The 13,955-nt window shown below is 37.6% G+C and overlaps 4 protein-coding genes across 4 annotated transcripts; all 4 read left to right on the top strand.

The window, feature by feature from the left end:
- The first annotated feature begins 6,051 nt into the window (after positions 1 to 6,051).
- Positions 6,052 to 6,991, top strand: LOC108080841 (chymotrypsin-like protease CTRL-1). The gene is made up of 4 exons (XM_017175744.2): positions 6,052 to 6,232; positions 6,297 to 6,345; positions 6,400 to 6,527; positions 6,612 to 6,991. The coding sequence occupies exons 1-4, from the start codon at positions 6,052 to 6,054 to the stop codon at positions 6,989 to 6,991; spliced, it is 738 nt and encodes a 245-aa protein (XP_017031233.1).
- Positions 6,992 to 7,321: 330 nt separating this feature from the next.
- On the top strand, positions 7,322 to 8,251 carry LOC108080843 (serine protease 42-like). Its single transcript, XM_017175745.2, has 4 exons — positions 7,322 to 7,505; positions 7,563 to 7,611; positions 7,666 to 7,790; positions 7,872 to 8,251. The coding sequence occupies exons 1-4, from the start codon at positions 7,322 to 7,324 to the stop codon at positions 8,249 to 8,251; spliced, it is 738 nt and encodes a 245-aa protein (XP_017031234.1).
- A 2,555-nt stretch (positions 8,252 to 10,806) lies between these two features.
- LOC108080848 (CLIP domain-containing serine protease B4-like) lies at positions 10,807 to 11,795 on the top strand. The gene is made up of 4 exons (XM_017175751.2): positions 10,807 to 10,990; positions 11,052 to 11,097; positions 11,152 to 11,300; positions 11,362 to 11,795. The coding sequence occupies exons 1-4, from the start codon at positions 10,807 to 10,809 to the stop codon at positions 11,745 to 11,747; spliced, it is 765 nt and encodes a 254-aa protein (XP_017031240.1). The 3' UTR covers positions 11,748 to 11,795.
- A 593-nt stretch (positions 11,796 to 12,388) lies between these two features.
- LOC108080844 (uncharacterized) lies at positions 12,389 to 13,174 on the top strand. Its single transcript, XM_017175746.1, has 4 exons — positions 12,389 to 12,534; positions 12,627 to 12,672; positions 12,738 to 12,873; positions 12,933 to 13,174. Exons 1-4 carry the CDS (start codon positions 12,389 to 12,391, stop codon positions 13,172 to 13,174), a joined length of 570 nt encoding a protein of 189 aa, XP_017031235.1.
- Positions 13,175 to 13,955: the final 781 nt, after the last annotated feature.

Raw genomic sequence — 13,955 nt, 5'->3', positions numbered from 1 at the left:
AATCCGGCCAAGCGTTCACTTTCCACACGCACTCTGTGCGTTCTTCGCGCCTAGTGAATTTCAATTAGTTAAACAAACAAGCCAGTTGTATTGTTAAACATTTGCCTTCCATTTTATTTAAACAAATTCGTGGAAAGCGGAAAGGGCCTGGGCGATCGTGTGGCTTGTGAAATCCAAACACACACAACAATGGACCGAAATCGTGGCGGAACATTTTCCCAGACAATGCAGCCAGCCGTAGAAAATCTCAGTCTTCCAGCGTAGGAGGAGACCTGCTCGGGATCTGCTCGCCTGGTGGCCAGTGTTACACTTCGCTACACTTGTGGTTACGAGGCACGGCATGGGATGCTGCAATGGCGTGACACAATCACCCCCAGGTCAACCCAACTCAACTCGACTCGATTTCTGGTCTCGCTTCGTCGCGTCTCTTGGCAACCGAAATAGAAAAGGTGACTAAGAAACGCGATCGTCGATTGCTCCTCGCCTGCTACAAGCGAAGACCTTGGCTCCAAAAAGTGGTGCAACATGTTGAAGTTGAGGCCCCAAGATTTGGAGACGCGTCTTCGGTTGCTTTCTTATTTTCGCTGTGCACCTATTCGTTTCCAAGACCTTTGACTTTCAGTTTTTTGACAAACTGCTCCCCAAAGAGACCTTGGCGACGCCATTCCCCAACCCCATTTCCATTAACTCCATAATTTTGTCGCATCTCAGGAGAAATTAATCATAATTTCGGGAAAAATTACAAAAATGTTCGATGCCTAATCACAGGGTCACAGAAATGCCGAAAAGATTGGTATTATCGCTGCATTTCTACACCAAAGTCTTCAGAGCCATCCATGTTTGTCTTTCTTGCTCGCCCGCTGTGTTCGTGGAAAGAGAAGAGGGCAAAGACTTGCCTATTCGCTCTGGCTCGCCGCCTACTCTTATTGGAAAGTGAAAAGGGCATGCCTATTGTTTCCTCTCTCCACTTCTTCTTCTCTCCCACGCACTTGGAAATAGGCCGCTGCTTTGCTTGCTACATACTTAGATACATATGTACATAGTCAAAAGTATTAATAACAAACCAATTGTTGCACATTCCAACTTCCTTTAGTTATTATTCTTTTTTTTTCATAAATTTCCCTAAAATAGTTTTCATCGCGTAGCTTGATTTATGCAGAAACTGCCCAAAATGGATTGCGAAAGATAACGGTACTTGGGACAAGGATATAAGCAAAAGAGCAGAAGCATGTAAATTGTCAAAAGTATTTACACACGTTTATTTTTGCCTCATAAGTATTTACACAAGGCAATTATTCTAGGGAAATTTTTGGATGATCGCTGTCGTTTTCTCGTTTTGATGTCTTTAGTCTAAAATACTAGTTAACTGCTTTAAGACTCGAGAAATATGTCTTCCTCTTGTCCAGAGATCGGCGGGATGTCTTCATTTGAGCCTTCTTCTGATCGTCGTGTTGGTCAAGGAAGTCGCTAGACGATTGGTGTGAGCTGTGAGACGTTCGTTATACCGACTCGAGTGCCGGTTGATCTGCTCCCGCTCCATGATAGAGTGAATGTGGAGGTAACTTGCCAATAGGGTTGTCGAAATATTTAAAAATATCGTATCGATGATTTTTTTTTTTTTTTAAATATCAAAATGATATTTGATATATCAAAAAAAAATATCGATTTATCAAATATTTTTGATATTTTTGTTTTATTATTATTTTTTTTAAATTTCAATAACCACTAAACATTAACTCACATACGATCTTAAATTATATTTTTAGATTTTTATTTTATATTTATTACTAAATGAAAGAAAACTATATTTATTTTTACTTTCTTTTGCTTTTATTTATATTAAAATGAAAGAAAACTATATTTATTTTTACTTTCTTTTGCTTTTATTTATATTAAAATCAAATCAGAACAAAAATTTATCTTATATGAAAGATAATAAAAACATGCTTAAATAATAATAAAGCAAACGTTTTCATTATACCCTTGCAGGGTATTATAATTTCAGTCAGAAGTTTTCCAACGCAAGAAAGGAGACCTTTCCGACCCTATAAAGTATATATATTCTTGATCAGCATCAACAGCCGAGTCGATCGAGCAATGTCCGTCTGTCCGTCCGTCTGTCCGTTTCTACGCAAACTAGTCCCTCAGTTTAAAAGCTATCTGAATGAAACTCCGCATAAAGTCTTCTATATACTCGAAACGGGCCGGATCGGACGACTATATCATATAGCTCCCATACAAATGTTCGATAAATTTTTAGAAAAAAAATTCTAACCTGACTGTTTTTCAACATTTTTGCATCATTTTTTAAATATGTCCATTTTATAATATTTCAGAATTTTGGTATGTTTTATGAAAACAACTTAGTTGTTTTTCAACGTTTTTTCATCTACTCTGAGATATAGGCTTATTTTATTATTTCAGAATTTTGGTATACATTTTATGAAAATCGGACAACTGCCATATATCTGCCATAGAAACGATCAGTAGACGTAGAGAAAATGTAAAGCTGGGAATGCAAAACTGTAACTGTCAAACAGTAAACATAATAAGTGTAGGTAAAATGTAATGAACTATACAAACTTCGGCGTGCCGAAGTTAGCTTCCTTTCTTGTTTTAGGTTCAGTTTCATTTTTTCCGCCGAACTAAGGCTTTAACAGTATCTTATATGAAAGATAACAAAAACATGTTTTCTTTCCTTGTCCCGATAAAAAGTGTAACCGCCTTAAACATCAAAAAATATCTCAAAAAAATATCGATAAAATATGATAATTTTTCAAAAAAAATATCACGATAAAAATATTTATTTTTTCGCAAAAAATATCGATATATTGATATTTTGATATATTTTCGACATCCCTACTTGCCAAGGCATTGTTTCTAATGTACCTCAGTAAAATTGATATATGTGCATCGTGTTTTTCTTAATTTTTTTGTAACTCCTTTATGTGACACTTTTAAATTTATTTTATTTATATAGATAGTAGATGTACAAAATGAATCAGCTTAGAAAATATTTAATAATTCATTGTTTCTTATTAAGATAATAATTTAAAAGTATTCTTCATAGAAAATTGATATATGTGCAAAAATGAGTTATTGACAAAAATAGAATTATATAAATTTGTAATATTGATTAAATGTGTTTTTAATATGAAATAGTGTCTCCTTTTATCTGCTCCAATAATTTCAACTGCTTCGGCATTGAATTAACCAAGTTTTGGAGGACGGTTATATCAATATTTGCCCATTCCTTTACTATTGCCTCCTTTAAGTCTTTTAGGCTCTCAAATTGCCTTCCGCCTCCGAAAACTTTATGTGAGAGGGTGCCCCAAAGATCCTCAATCGGACTTAAGTCCGGACTTATAGCTGGCCACTGCGTCAAGGAAATTTTTGTTTGGATTCCAGAAACCGTGAACGTGTATGGGAGCGGTATCCTGTTGAAAAACAATATTCTCGGGATGGAACTCTTGCGAAAGGGGTACCAGCTCACTTTCATTAGAACAGGCACAAAGCATATGGGAGATTTACCAAAGAAGTTAAAAACTGCCCAAACCATTAGAGATCCACCACCGTGGTTGCGTCTGTGGCAAGTTAGCTGGGGATGCCTAGGGTCTCGCCAATATTTTTGATTTACATCAGGCCCGTCTAAATTCAATTTTTTTTCATCACTAAATATGAGATTACGAAATTAGCTGTCCCAAAATTAATATTTTTCATATAGTCAAGTCGAGCCATTTTATGGCGTCGCAATAGCTTAGGTTTTAGCACCTTTGCTTCAAGTCTGAGGTTCGAGTCCCTTTTGCAGACTTGTTGCACCCTTTGTCTAGTTATTGGCAACTTCAATTCTTTTTTAATTTGGGCGTAACTCATACTTTTTACAGTTGCCAAGCTCTAATGTGTCGCTAAGTCCTGCCATCAACCTTAGGAACTGCAACTTTGCCGTCGTTCTGAGCTTAATTTTGCGATGACTTTAGGAAACTTGTTATTGTATTCCGTTGCCTATTAATTGTTGTAGCAATAACACTCACTTTGACGCCACATTCGGCCATAGTTTTTTCTCTAATCTGCTCTTCATCCGTTAATTCGGTTCTCCGTGGGATTTTAATCATGGAGTATCGTTTTTTTAACCCAGCTCTTTTAAAAATAGCCCAATATAAAATATAATTAATTTTTAGTGAATAAAATCACAAATTTAATCACTTTGTTCCATTAGAATATGACCGGGTCGCCCTCCAAACGTAAATGAAGCATATTGCACATTTATCAACTTTCTATTAAAAGTAGTTCTTCGTGTTCTTTTTTACGCTAATGGTACTACAAATTGGGAGCTAATAAAAACCCAATGTATGCAGCAATATTAGCATATATAAGGGAAAAATGGTGTGTACTTAAAAAAAAACTATCGCTATTAAAACGACAGTTATATAGAAAACAAAATTTGCACATATATCAATTTTACTGAGGTACCAAGGGGCATTACCAATTCATGAAGTTCGAGTCAGAAACCATGCTCTCAATTGGAGGCCTTACTAAAGTCATCGAAGGTACAACAATTGACTTAAACAGCAACATTTTGTTGCCAAGGCTGAGCTTGCTCGTTGGTCTAAGCAACCAGTTGTGATTTTTAAACTTAGCACAATAGGAAGCTGCTATAAATTTACCAGAACTATTTTTTCACGTATAATTATTACGTTCCCTAGTTATTTTTCTTATTCTTGACGTAAGTAAAACGTGGATAAATACTTTTGACAAATTACATACAGCTGTGTTCGCGGAAATAGCAGTGCCCACGACTTGCACGTTTAAGATTGGAAAATATTGTTACAAACACTATTTTCATTAAAAAATCTTTTCATAAAGGCTTAGTGTATTTAACTATTAACAATACCACAATCATTTCATTTAGGTAACATAAACCTTTTAAAAGATATATATACATATTGGTGTATGATATGTATGGGACCTACCTACCATGATTTTTATGCCACCGTGTTTTACTGTCTATAGCGTATGATTTGGGTGGTTCTATGTATTTGGAGGTCGACGGACATATTTTCTTGTCCTATTCCACCAAATAAAACCAGTTTCAAGTCATTTGTCCAACGGATATTACGCCATTTAAATATGGGCAGTTCAAGTGGCTCTTGTCAAACTCCAATCTGGCCTTGATATGCCAAGCAAAGACACCTTCCATGGACTTTGCGAATTGAAATTTTTTCAATAAGTCCCCGGCGGATGGTCACATGACTGGATCCCATGCCAATTCCCGCTTTTATAAACCTAGAGGATGCAAAAAGACTAGTTTTGCTGAAGCGAAGTACGCGTCGAGCCTCTACAATTGGGGTTTTGCGAGTCCCACCTTGGTTTCATTGGGTTCGGTTCATATTTTATGGGATTATAAACTCTTTTAAAAGAACAATTCGAAAGACTGGGAGTTTCTTTACATGTTTGCCCTTCTTTCTAGGCTAAAGAATCACATCAGCGTTGTAAAGGTGTATTATCGTATAAACTATAATAACGACCTTAATTAAACTAATTTTTCGCAAAAATTAAAAAAAAAAATCCGGCACTTTTAGTGGTAGAAAATTAAAAACTGCTATTTCATTGAACAGCCAAAACGAGCTGCATGTGTGAAAAAATATCTATGAAACATAAAAATAGAGCAAATCTAACGGAATTTTTTCTCGATTCTTATCTTTATGTTCCATTTTACAAAAACAATGTGCAATATATCAACTAACAAAATGGAATATGCCAAAAAAAAAAAGGTTTTAAAGTTGTTCCTCTGTCGCACTTTTATTTCAGTGAACACAGCTGTACATACATATGCCATCAGTGAACTTAATTTTCGAGAACTCTTGGAGCTTATCGATTCCAAGAATTTTGAATGATCTTTAGCTGACCATGATTCCTGGAAATCGGGCTTAATAATTATAATATAATAATAAATTTCTTTGGAATTAAGAAAATAGATTATGCTGCAAATTTATTATTTAAAGGCCCACCGATACGACACTTTCACAATCACTCGACGTCTTCTCAGTCGAAATGAAGTGCCTTCTGCTTTCACTTGCTCTGCTCGAACTGCTGCTCTGGCACAAAGGATCGGCACTGTTACTGGACAAGAACTGCGCCTGGACCGACGACGAAGTCGTACCAACCAATACTCATTGGATAGCAGTAGTAAGAAGCAGTTTTTTTACTTGCGCCGGCACGCTGATTTCCAAAAGTGAGTAAGAGATTTTAGATTAAAGAAATTATGAAATTATGAAATAACTTGTGCCCCCTTTCAGACTATGTGCTCACTGCCGCGCAATGTATATATGGTCAGAGGGGGCCTATGTAAGTATCACACATTTTAGGGTTGAGATGAAAGTTTTAACATTTTCCATTAAGGTTTGTTCAACTGGGGGAAAGGCACTTCAATGTGAGCCGCGGTATAATGCATCGTGGTTATGGAATGCAGCCCGGTCCGAATGATATTGGATTGCTAAAACTCGACGGTGAAGTAAACTACAGCACCGGTAAGCATAATATTAGATAAATAAATATATAAATTATATTTATGTTTTTTATTTTTAAATGTATAAATATCGCCTTAATTTTAGATCACATTCGACCCATCTGCATCTTAATGGATGCCGCCTCTGTGTTGCAAAACATTAATCGATTTTCTGCCTTTGGCTGGCGCAAACCGAAGGCCGGAGACGATAGCCCAGTACTGACCACCCACCAGTTAAGGCGTCTCCCTTCGGAGAAGTGCCAAAGCGACATGCTTCCGTTGACTAACAAGCAATTCTGCGCCGACAGCGAGGTGGGCGACGGAAGCTGCAATGGCGATGCTGGAGGACCCCTAGCCGTCATCATAAATAATCGCCCAGTCCAGGTGGGCATCACAAGCTATGGCCCTAAAAGTTGCAATGGTCCTGCGGTGTACACAGACGTGACGAGCTACACCCGCTGGATAGCTTCAATTGTACGATATTAAATAATAATCACAAGCATCAAGAAGATTAAATTCCAATAATTTTTGATATTTTTCGCACAATAAAGGAATTTATCAATCAGAGCTTAGTCACTTGATCCAGCATCTGAATATACGTTGCATATATGTACATACATATGCCATCAGTAAACTAGATTTTACAGAACTCTTGGAGCTTATGGATTCCGAGAATTATAAATGACCTTTAGCTGACCATAATTCCTAGAAATCAGTCTTGTTATTTCTTAAAATAAAAATTTGCCAGTCGAATTCTGTATTTAAAGGCTAACGGATACGCCGCTATTACAATCACTCGACGTCTTCTCTGCGGAAATGAAGTGCCTTCTGCTTTCACTTGCTCTGCTCGAGCTGCTGCTCTGGCACAAAGGATCGGCACTGTTACTGGACAAGAACTGCGCCTGGACCGACGGCGAAAACATACTAACCAATACTCCCTGGATGGCCGCAGTAAATAACGAAAATGGCCTTAAATGCGGTGGCGCGCTGATTACCAAAAGTGAGTAAGTTTTATTTTTACATAGACAACATTTTGAAACAACTTGTGCCCCTTCAGACTATGTGCTCACTGCCGCGCATTGCTTATATAATCAGAAGGCGCCCATGTAAGTATCACACATTTTGGGATTGAGATCAAAGCTTTAACATTTTCCATTAAGGTTTGTCCAACTGGGGGAAAGGCACTTCAATGTGGACAGCGTCATAATCCATCGTGGTTATCCAGGGTGGGTAGGTCCGAATGATATAGGACTACTGAAACTCGACGGTGAAGTAAACTACACCGGTAAGCATCATATTTAGATAAATAAATGTATAAATTATATTTAGATATATAAATATTTTATAAAAATCGCCTTGCTTTCAGATAACATTCGACCCATCTGCATATTAACTGATGCCGCGTCTGTGCTGCAGAAAATCAACAAAGTTTTAGCCTTTGGCTGGGGTAAAACAATGGCCAGAGACCTCAGCCCAGTACTGACCACCTACCAGTTGAGGCGTCTCCCTTCGGAGAAGTGCCAGGACCACATGCCCCAGTTAACTAACGCGCAATTCTGCGCCGACAGCGAGGTGGGCGGTGGACCCGGCAAAGGCGATGGTGGAGGACCCCTAGCCGTCATAATCAAGAATCGCCCGGTCCAGGTGGGCATCACAAGCTATGGTCCTTTGGATCGCAGTCTTCCTGCTGTTTACACAGACGTGACGAGCTACACCCGCTGGATAGCTTCCATTGTACGATATTAAATAATAATCACAAGCATCAAGAAGATTATAATCTAATAATTTTTGATATTTTTCGCATAATAAAGGAATTTATCAATCAGAGCTTAGTCACTTGATCCAGCATCTGAATATACGTTGCACAATTATTTTGACAAAATCTTGGTATGACTATTGAGCATAGCCCTGCTCAAAGTCTTCATATAACGGGGATAAAATTATGCGCAAAATAAAGAAGATATATTTAGCTCTATGCATGCCAAATTTTATGCATGTTACTGTTAGCGTTCACTTTTTGCTACTTAAAATGCATGCAGACATCGAATTTTAACGCGGCTTAAGTATTTTGACAAATACTTAGAAACTAAAAAGCAAAGAAGTTTAAGAAAAAAAAATTTAATAATGAGGTAATTGGTAAAGTTTGTATTCTTCATTCCATTCGACAACTTTTTAAGTCATCTCGGCCTCAGATTTACCAAATTTTGAGGGATCTTTAAGGATATATCTTTCCGAAAGAAAATGACCTCAGATGTGATCTCCCTTTGGGTTTTTTTCAACGAATTCTTTATTTTGAGTTTTAAAAGAGGCCAGATGATCCTAATAATATTAAAGTTTAGACTTTGGAACAGCCAGTTCAAGATGGTAACGCCAACATCCTTTAAGCAACTGGTGGCCATGCGGGATTTGTGGCATGGAGCATTATCCTGTTGCAGAATAAATAATAATGATGAATTAATAATGATAATTGTTTAGCCTTTCTTTCCAGAGATAGCAAAGGATAGGCTTAAGCATTCAGAGCCTCAAAATATTATCCTTGGTTCATCAAAACGGTAGTGGGAACCAAAAATCAGTGGTCTAGATGCCCACTATAGGCAACGCATAGCTATGGTACAGCGTGACAAAGCCGTCTTCATTGCTCACCTTTGGTCACTTTTGGCACTTTTTTGGCCTCCGTACTTTTAAATATAAAGACTTTGTTATAAATCATCTCTCCAGAACTTTTTCAGCTTTTTCCACCCTTTAAGGGGGTCTTCTCATTGGGCAACATTTTTTTTTTTTCGATTTTTTTTTTTGCATTTTTTTATAGCTTGGGATGTTGTGTATATGTCCCAAAAAGGATTTTTAGAAATTCAAAATACTGAACCGATTTTCATGAAACAAAGTGGAATCGACGCAGAATTGTCACCATTCTTGGGTGACGGAACAGATTTTTTTAAAATTTTTTTTCAATTTTTTTTTACACTTAACTACAAAAAAAAGCCCAAAATCGAATTTTTTTAATGACCGCCATTTTGTTAAAAAAAATTTTAAATTATTTCCCTCCGTCACCCGAGAATGAGATCTATTCTGATTATAACCCCGTTTTTTTTCATTTCGGACGCTCTGGAGACCCTGAATCGTGGCCGCCAGGACGACACCTTTTTTTTTCGACCACTAAGTTTGAAGTCTCATTACTCTTTAAACAACCCCTCGTATTGAGGCAAAAACAATTTTTTTATTTACTTTGAACATTTTTTAATACAATAAATAAAAAAAGTTTTCAATTATTCTTTGCGTTTTCAAATAAGAATTTTTTAAAAAGGGTCCAAAAAACGGGTTTTGAATGAGAAGACCCCCTTAAGCTTTTTTGCCTTTGGAATATGTGGCATATCCTTAGCTCTTAATATCTGAAAGTCCTGTTCCCTTATGCGTCGACGGACTCTGGTTCCTCTTACTGTTTTTCACTCACTTTTAAGATCATATGCGGTGTAATTCCACTGATTTGCATCGGAATTAGGCTTCAGAAAAATATTTTTCTTTAATTCCCATAGAGAAATTCTGTCTTCATTGAGAGTTGTTTTGCGCTTAGGGCTTGTTGTTTTCAAGTTCTTTGCGTCATTATGTTTTTTGAACTTGTAAATCTGATAATCAACAGTTTGACGATACACATTGAACTCATTTGCAATTTCTTCTACTTAAATTTCTTGGTTAAACTTTACTACTATTAAAGACTTAATAAACAAATTAATTTCGCCCTTTCTACACATAATTTAGATAAAGTTTAACAAATCTTAGTTTTTTTTTTATTTTTAAATAATTAAATTATTAAATAATAAAGCGTTCTTTGAGAAATGTCCTCAATAGGTTTGTCAAAATACTTAAGCCGCGTTAAAATTCGATGTCTGCATGCATTTTAAGTAGCAGAAAGTGAACGCTAACAGTAACATGCATAAAATTTGGCATGCATAGAGCTAAATCTATCTTCTTTATTTTGCGCATAATTTTATCCCCGTTATATGAAGACTTTGAGCAGGGCTATGCTCAATAGTCATACCAAGATTTTGTCAAAATAATTGTGCCGACTAGTGTATGTGTATATGCCATCAGTGAACTAGATTTCCCAGAACTTTTGGAGCTTATCGATTCCGAGAATTATGAAAGATCATTAGCTGACAGTGATTTATAGAAATCAGGCTTAATAATAACAATATAATATGAAATTGTATGTAATCAAGAAAATAGATTATGCTGATAAATGTATTATTTAAAAGTCCACCGATACGACGCTTTCACAATCACTCGACGTCTTCTCTGTCGAAATGAAGTGCCTTCTGCTTTCACTTGCTCTGCTCGAACTGCTGATCTTGCACAAAGGATCGGCACTGTTTCTGAATGAGGACTGCGAGAAGATTGACGAGGAAGATGGACCAACCACTGCTCCTTGGATGGCCGCAGTAAGCAACGAACAAGGGTTTCTATGCGGCGGCGCGCTGATTACAAAAAGTGAGTAAAGGTTTTTATTCACTCACAAAAAGCACTTGGAAATAACTTGCGCCACTTACAGACTTTGTGCTGACAGCCGCGCATTGCATAAAAGATCAGGAGAAATTGTAAGTAGCACACAGACTAAGATTAAGATAAAAATGTAAACAATTTCGATTAAGGTTCGTAAAACTGGGAGTGTTGGACAGAAGCGATGCCTATGGGATGGACTTCAATGTAAGCAGCACCAAAATGCATGGTGATTATCAAACCCATCCAGGTGTAAATGATATAGGATTGCTTAAACTCGCCTCTGAAGTGGACTACACCGGTAAAATATATATTTCTATATTTATATATCAAATGGGAAAGTTGAAAATCTCCTCTTTTAGATCGCATTCGACCCATCTGCATCTTAATGGATGCCGCCCCTGTGTTGCAAAATATCAAACGATTTTCTGCCTTTGGCTGGGGTAAAACGGAAACTGGAAACCTCAGCCAATATCTGATGACCATCCAGCTGAGGCGTCTGCCTTCGGAGGAGTGCCAGCATGACAACATGCCCCTGTTGACTAAGACACAATTCTGCGCCGACAGCGAGACGGGCGGTGGACCCTGCAACGGCGATGGTGGTGGACCGCTGACGTCAATCGTCAAGAATCGCACGGTCCAGGTGGGCATCATAAGCTATGGCCCCAGGGATTGCAATTTATCTGCTGTTTACACGGACGTGGCTAGTTACACCGACTGGATAGCATCCAATGTACATAAAGCTTAAATAATAATAACATCATAATAAATAATAATCAAGCCTTGATAATCATAACGTTTTTTCTGACATGTTTTTGTATTAAATGAATTTATCAATCCGAATGTAAACACCCAATCTAGCACTTGAACATAAGTTGCATATGCTTATATGGATTTTATATATGGACAAAAGATTTCAAGTAATTTTTAGAAATCTTTATCTCTCAGTAGACGTAATAAAAATATTCGTGAAATAATGATTTCAAAGCACTGATAAGCTAAACGTGGCTTAAGTTCGCGAACAGCCCTCTGGACTGTTTTCAGTTGACTTGCTAAAGACGGCATTGATACTTATCATCTTGATCGCTCTTTTCCAACAGCATCGTTCGCCTGCGGGGAGTACGATCGATCAACAGAGAACAATGCCACCAAAGAAGACATATATGTATGTGGTCGAGGCCCAGAATTGGATAACATGATGCAATTAACGGCCGTTGGTTGGGGAAACACAAGGACCAGAAAAAAAGTGATGTGCTCCAGACCGTCACCCTTGACAGGCTTACAAGTGGACAATGTAAAGAAAACTTCTGGAAAAATGACACGACCACACAGTTCTGTGCTGGCGACTTAAACGATAGAAAAGTAGTCAGCTGCGTGTACACGGATGCTATGAGCTACGTCAAATGGATAGAAAAAATCGTATTCGAATCCGACAGCGTGCTCGTAGTACCAAAGATAAACTTCCCGGATGACAATTGCATCAGCAGCACCATCACGCTGAGCGGCAGAAAATCACGGACTTTCGCCTTTCCATGGTTGGCTTATGTTTACATCGACTCCTTTCCCTTGGCTTTGGGAACCCTCAGTTCCGACAGTTGGTATTTGTATCTATATTTTTATCTTCCAGGTTTTGTCATCTCAACCGCCCAGTTTTATCCCGCAGGCGTTCCACTGTAAGTACTTTTAAAGCAATTACTAATTTAATTCATTAATTTGATTTCATTAAATCCACACAAAGGTGGGCTTGGGCAGGAACAGTGGACACACTGAGATGATCTACAATGTGGAGTCCGTGATCAGGCACCCGGATTTCGCGAGTCTGTCCGAAAACGACATTGCCCTGCTCAAGTTGGCAGTTAAAGTGCAGTTTTCCGGTGAGATTTAACTAACTTAATCATGTTTTTAAAAAATCCTTAGCATCACTGTCTTACAGATAACATTAGACCGATCTGCATGCCTGGTGATTCAAATGAGACGACCACGTTTCAGGAAAATCAAATCTGCTTCCGGCATCCCCAATTAATCAGTCCCTTTGTTAGGAAGTTTGCTCACGGGGACGCCTTGATATACACTCTCTTTGGGATGGCCAGCTTCGGGCATAACGATCTCCGAGGTCCGGATGTTTATACCGATGTCTTAAGCTATTCGAAGTGGATCGAGGGTTTGATATGGTAATGGATTTTTGACATTTCTCAGAATATATTGATTGGTATTTCCAAGAATCGAAATTGATGGCATTGCATCCACTTTTTCTTTAAGAAACCACTCATTGGCCACTTTGCTGGTATGCCTAGGGTTAACGGACATATTGTCTTGTCCTATTCCACCAAATAAAGCCGGCTTGGAGTAATTTGTCCAAAGGATATTACGTCATTTATGATAGTGGCAGTTCAAGTGGCTCTTGTCGAACTCCAAGCCAAGCCATGGACTTTGCGAATTTAAATTTTTTCAATAAGTCCCCGGCGAATAGTTACATGACTAATACCGAAGCCAATCTTCGCTTTTATATCTCTAGAGGATAGCTTTACTGAAGCGTACTATGCGTCGATCCTCTGCCTATGTGGTTTTGCGAGTCCTTCGGTTTTTTGGGGTTCTGTTCATATTTTATGGGATTGTAAACCATTTTGAAGGAACAATTCGAAAGACTTGGAGTTTCTTTACATGTTTTGCCCCCATTTCTAGGTTAAATAATCTCATCCCTTTCTCTTATGGAGCAGTGAGGTCCTGCACCCACTAAAATATATATATTTTTTTTTTTGCGTAGTAAAGGTTTATTATCTTATAAACTATAATAACGATCTTAATAAAACTCATTTTTCACAAAATTAAAAAAAAAAATCGTACTTTTTGTGGAAGAAAATTAAAAATATATCCACACATTTTGTAGAAAAGGGATAAGTTTCTAAGCATTAACTTTAAGTACCGATCGAAAAGGGTTTGGATTTCTCCCATTGAA

This window comes from Drosophila kikkawai, chromosome 2L (assembly GCF_030179895.1).
Source record: "Drosophila kikkawai strain 14028-0561.14 chromosome 2L, DkikHiC1v2, whole genome shotgun sequence".
NCBI classification, from domain to species: domain Eukaryota; kingdom Metazoa; phylum Arthropoda; class Insecta; order Diptera; family Drosophilidae; genus Drosophila; species Drosophila kikkawai.
This window is presented reverse-complemented; position numbering and strand designations above follow the sequence as displayed.

Coding starts and splice junctions, on each gene's coding strand:
- LOC108080841 (XM_017175744.2), top strand. CDS start 6,052: ATGAAGTGCCTTCTGCTTTCACTTGCTCTGCTCGAACTGCTGCTCTGG. Junction 6,233..6,296: donor CGGCACGCTGATTTCCAAAA/GTGAGTAAGAGA, acceptor GCCCCCTTTCAG/ACTATGTGCTCACTGCCGCG. Junction 6,528..6,611: donor TGAAGTAAACTACAGCACCG/GTAAGCATAATA, acceptor CCTTAATTTTAG/ATCACATTCGACCCATCTGC.
- LOC108080843 (XM_017175745.2), top strand. CDS start 7,322: ATGAAGTGCCTTCTGCTTTCACTTGCTCTGCTCGAGCTGCTGCTCTGG. Junction 7,506..7,562: donor TGGCGCGCTGATTACCAAAA/GTGAGTAAGTTT, acceptor GTGCCCCTTCAG/ACTATGTGCTCACTGCCGCG. Junction 7,791..7,871: donor CGGTGAAGTAAACTACACCG/GTAAGCATCATA, acceptor CCTTGCTTTCAG/ATAACATTCGACCCATCTGC.
- LOC108080848 (XM_017175751.2), top strand. CDS start 10,807: ATGAAGTGCCTTCTGCTTTCACTTGCTCTGCTCGAACTGCTGATCTTG. Junction 10,991..11,051: donor CGGCGCGCTGATTACAAAAA/GTGAGTAAAGGT, acceptor CGCCACTTACAG/ACTTTGTGCTGACAGCCGCG. Junction 11,098..11,151: donor ATAAAAGATCAGGAGAAATT/GTAAGTAGCACA, acceptor ATTTCGATTAAG/GTTCGTAAAACTGGGAGTGT.
- LOC108080844 (XM_017175746.1), top strand. CDS start 12,389: ATGAGCTACGTCAAATGGATAGAAAAAATCGTATTCGAATCCGACAGC. Junction 12,535..12,626: donor CGGACTTTCGCCTTTCCATG/GTTGGCTTATGT, acceptor TTTATCTTCCAG/GTTTTGTCATCTCAACCGCC. Junction 12,673..12,737: donor TATCCCGCAGGCGTTCCACT/GTAAGTACTTTT, acceptor ATCCACACAAAG/GTGGGCTTGGGCAGGAACAG.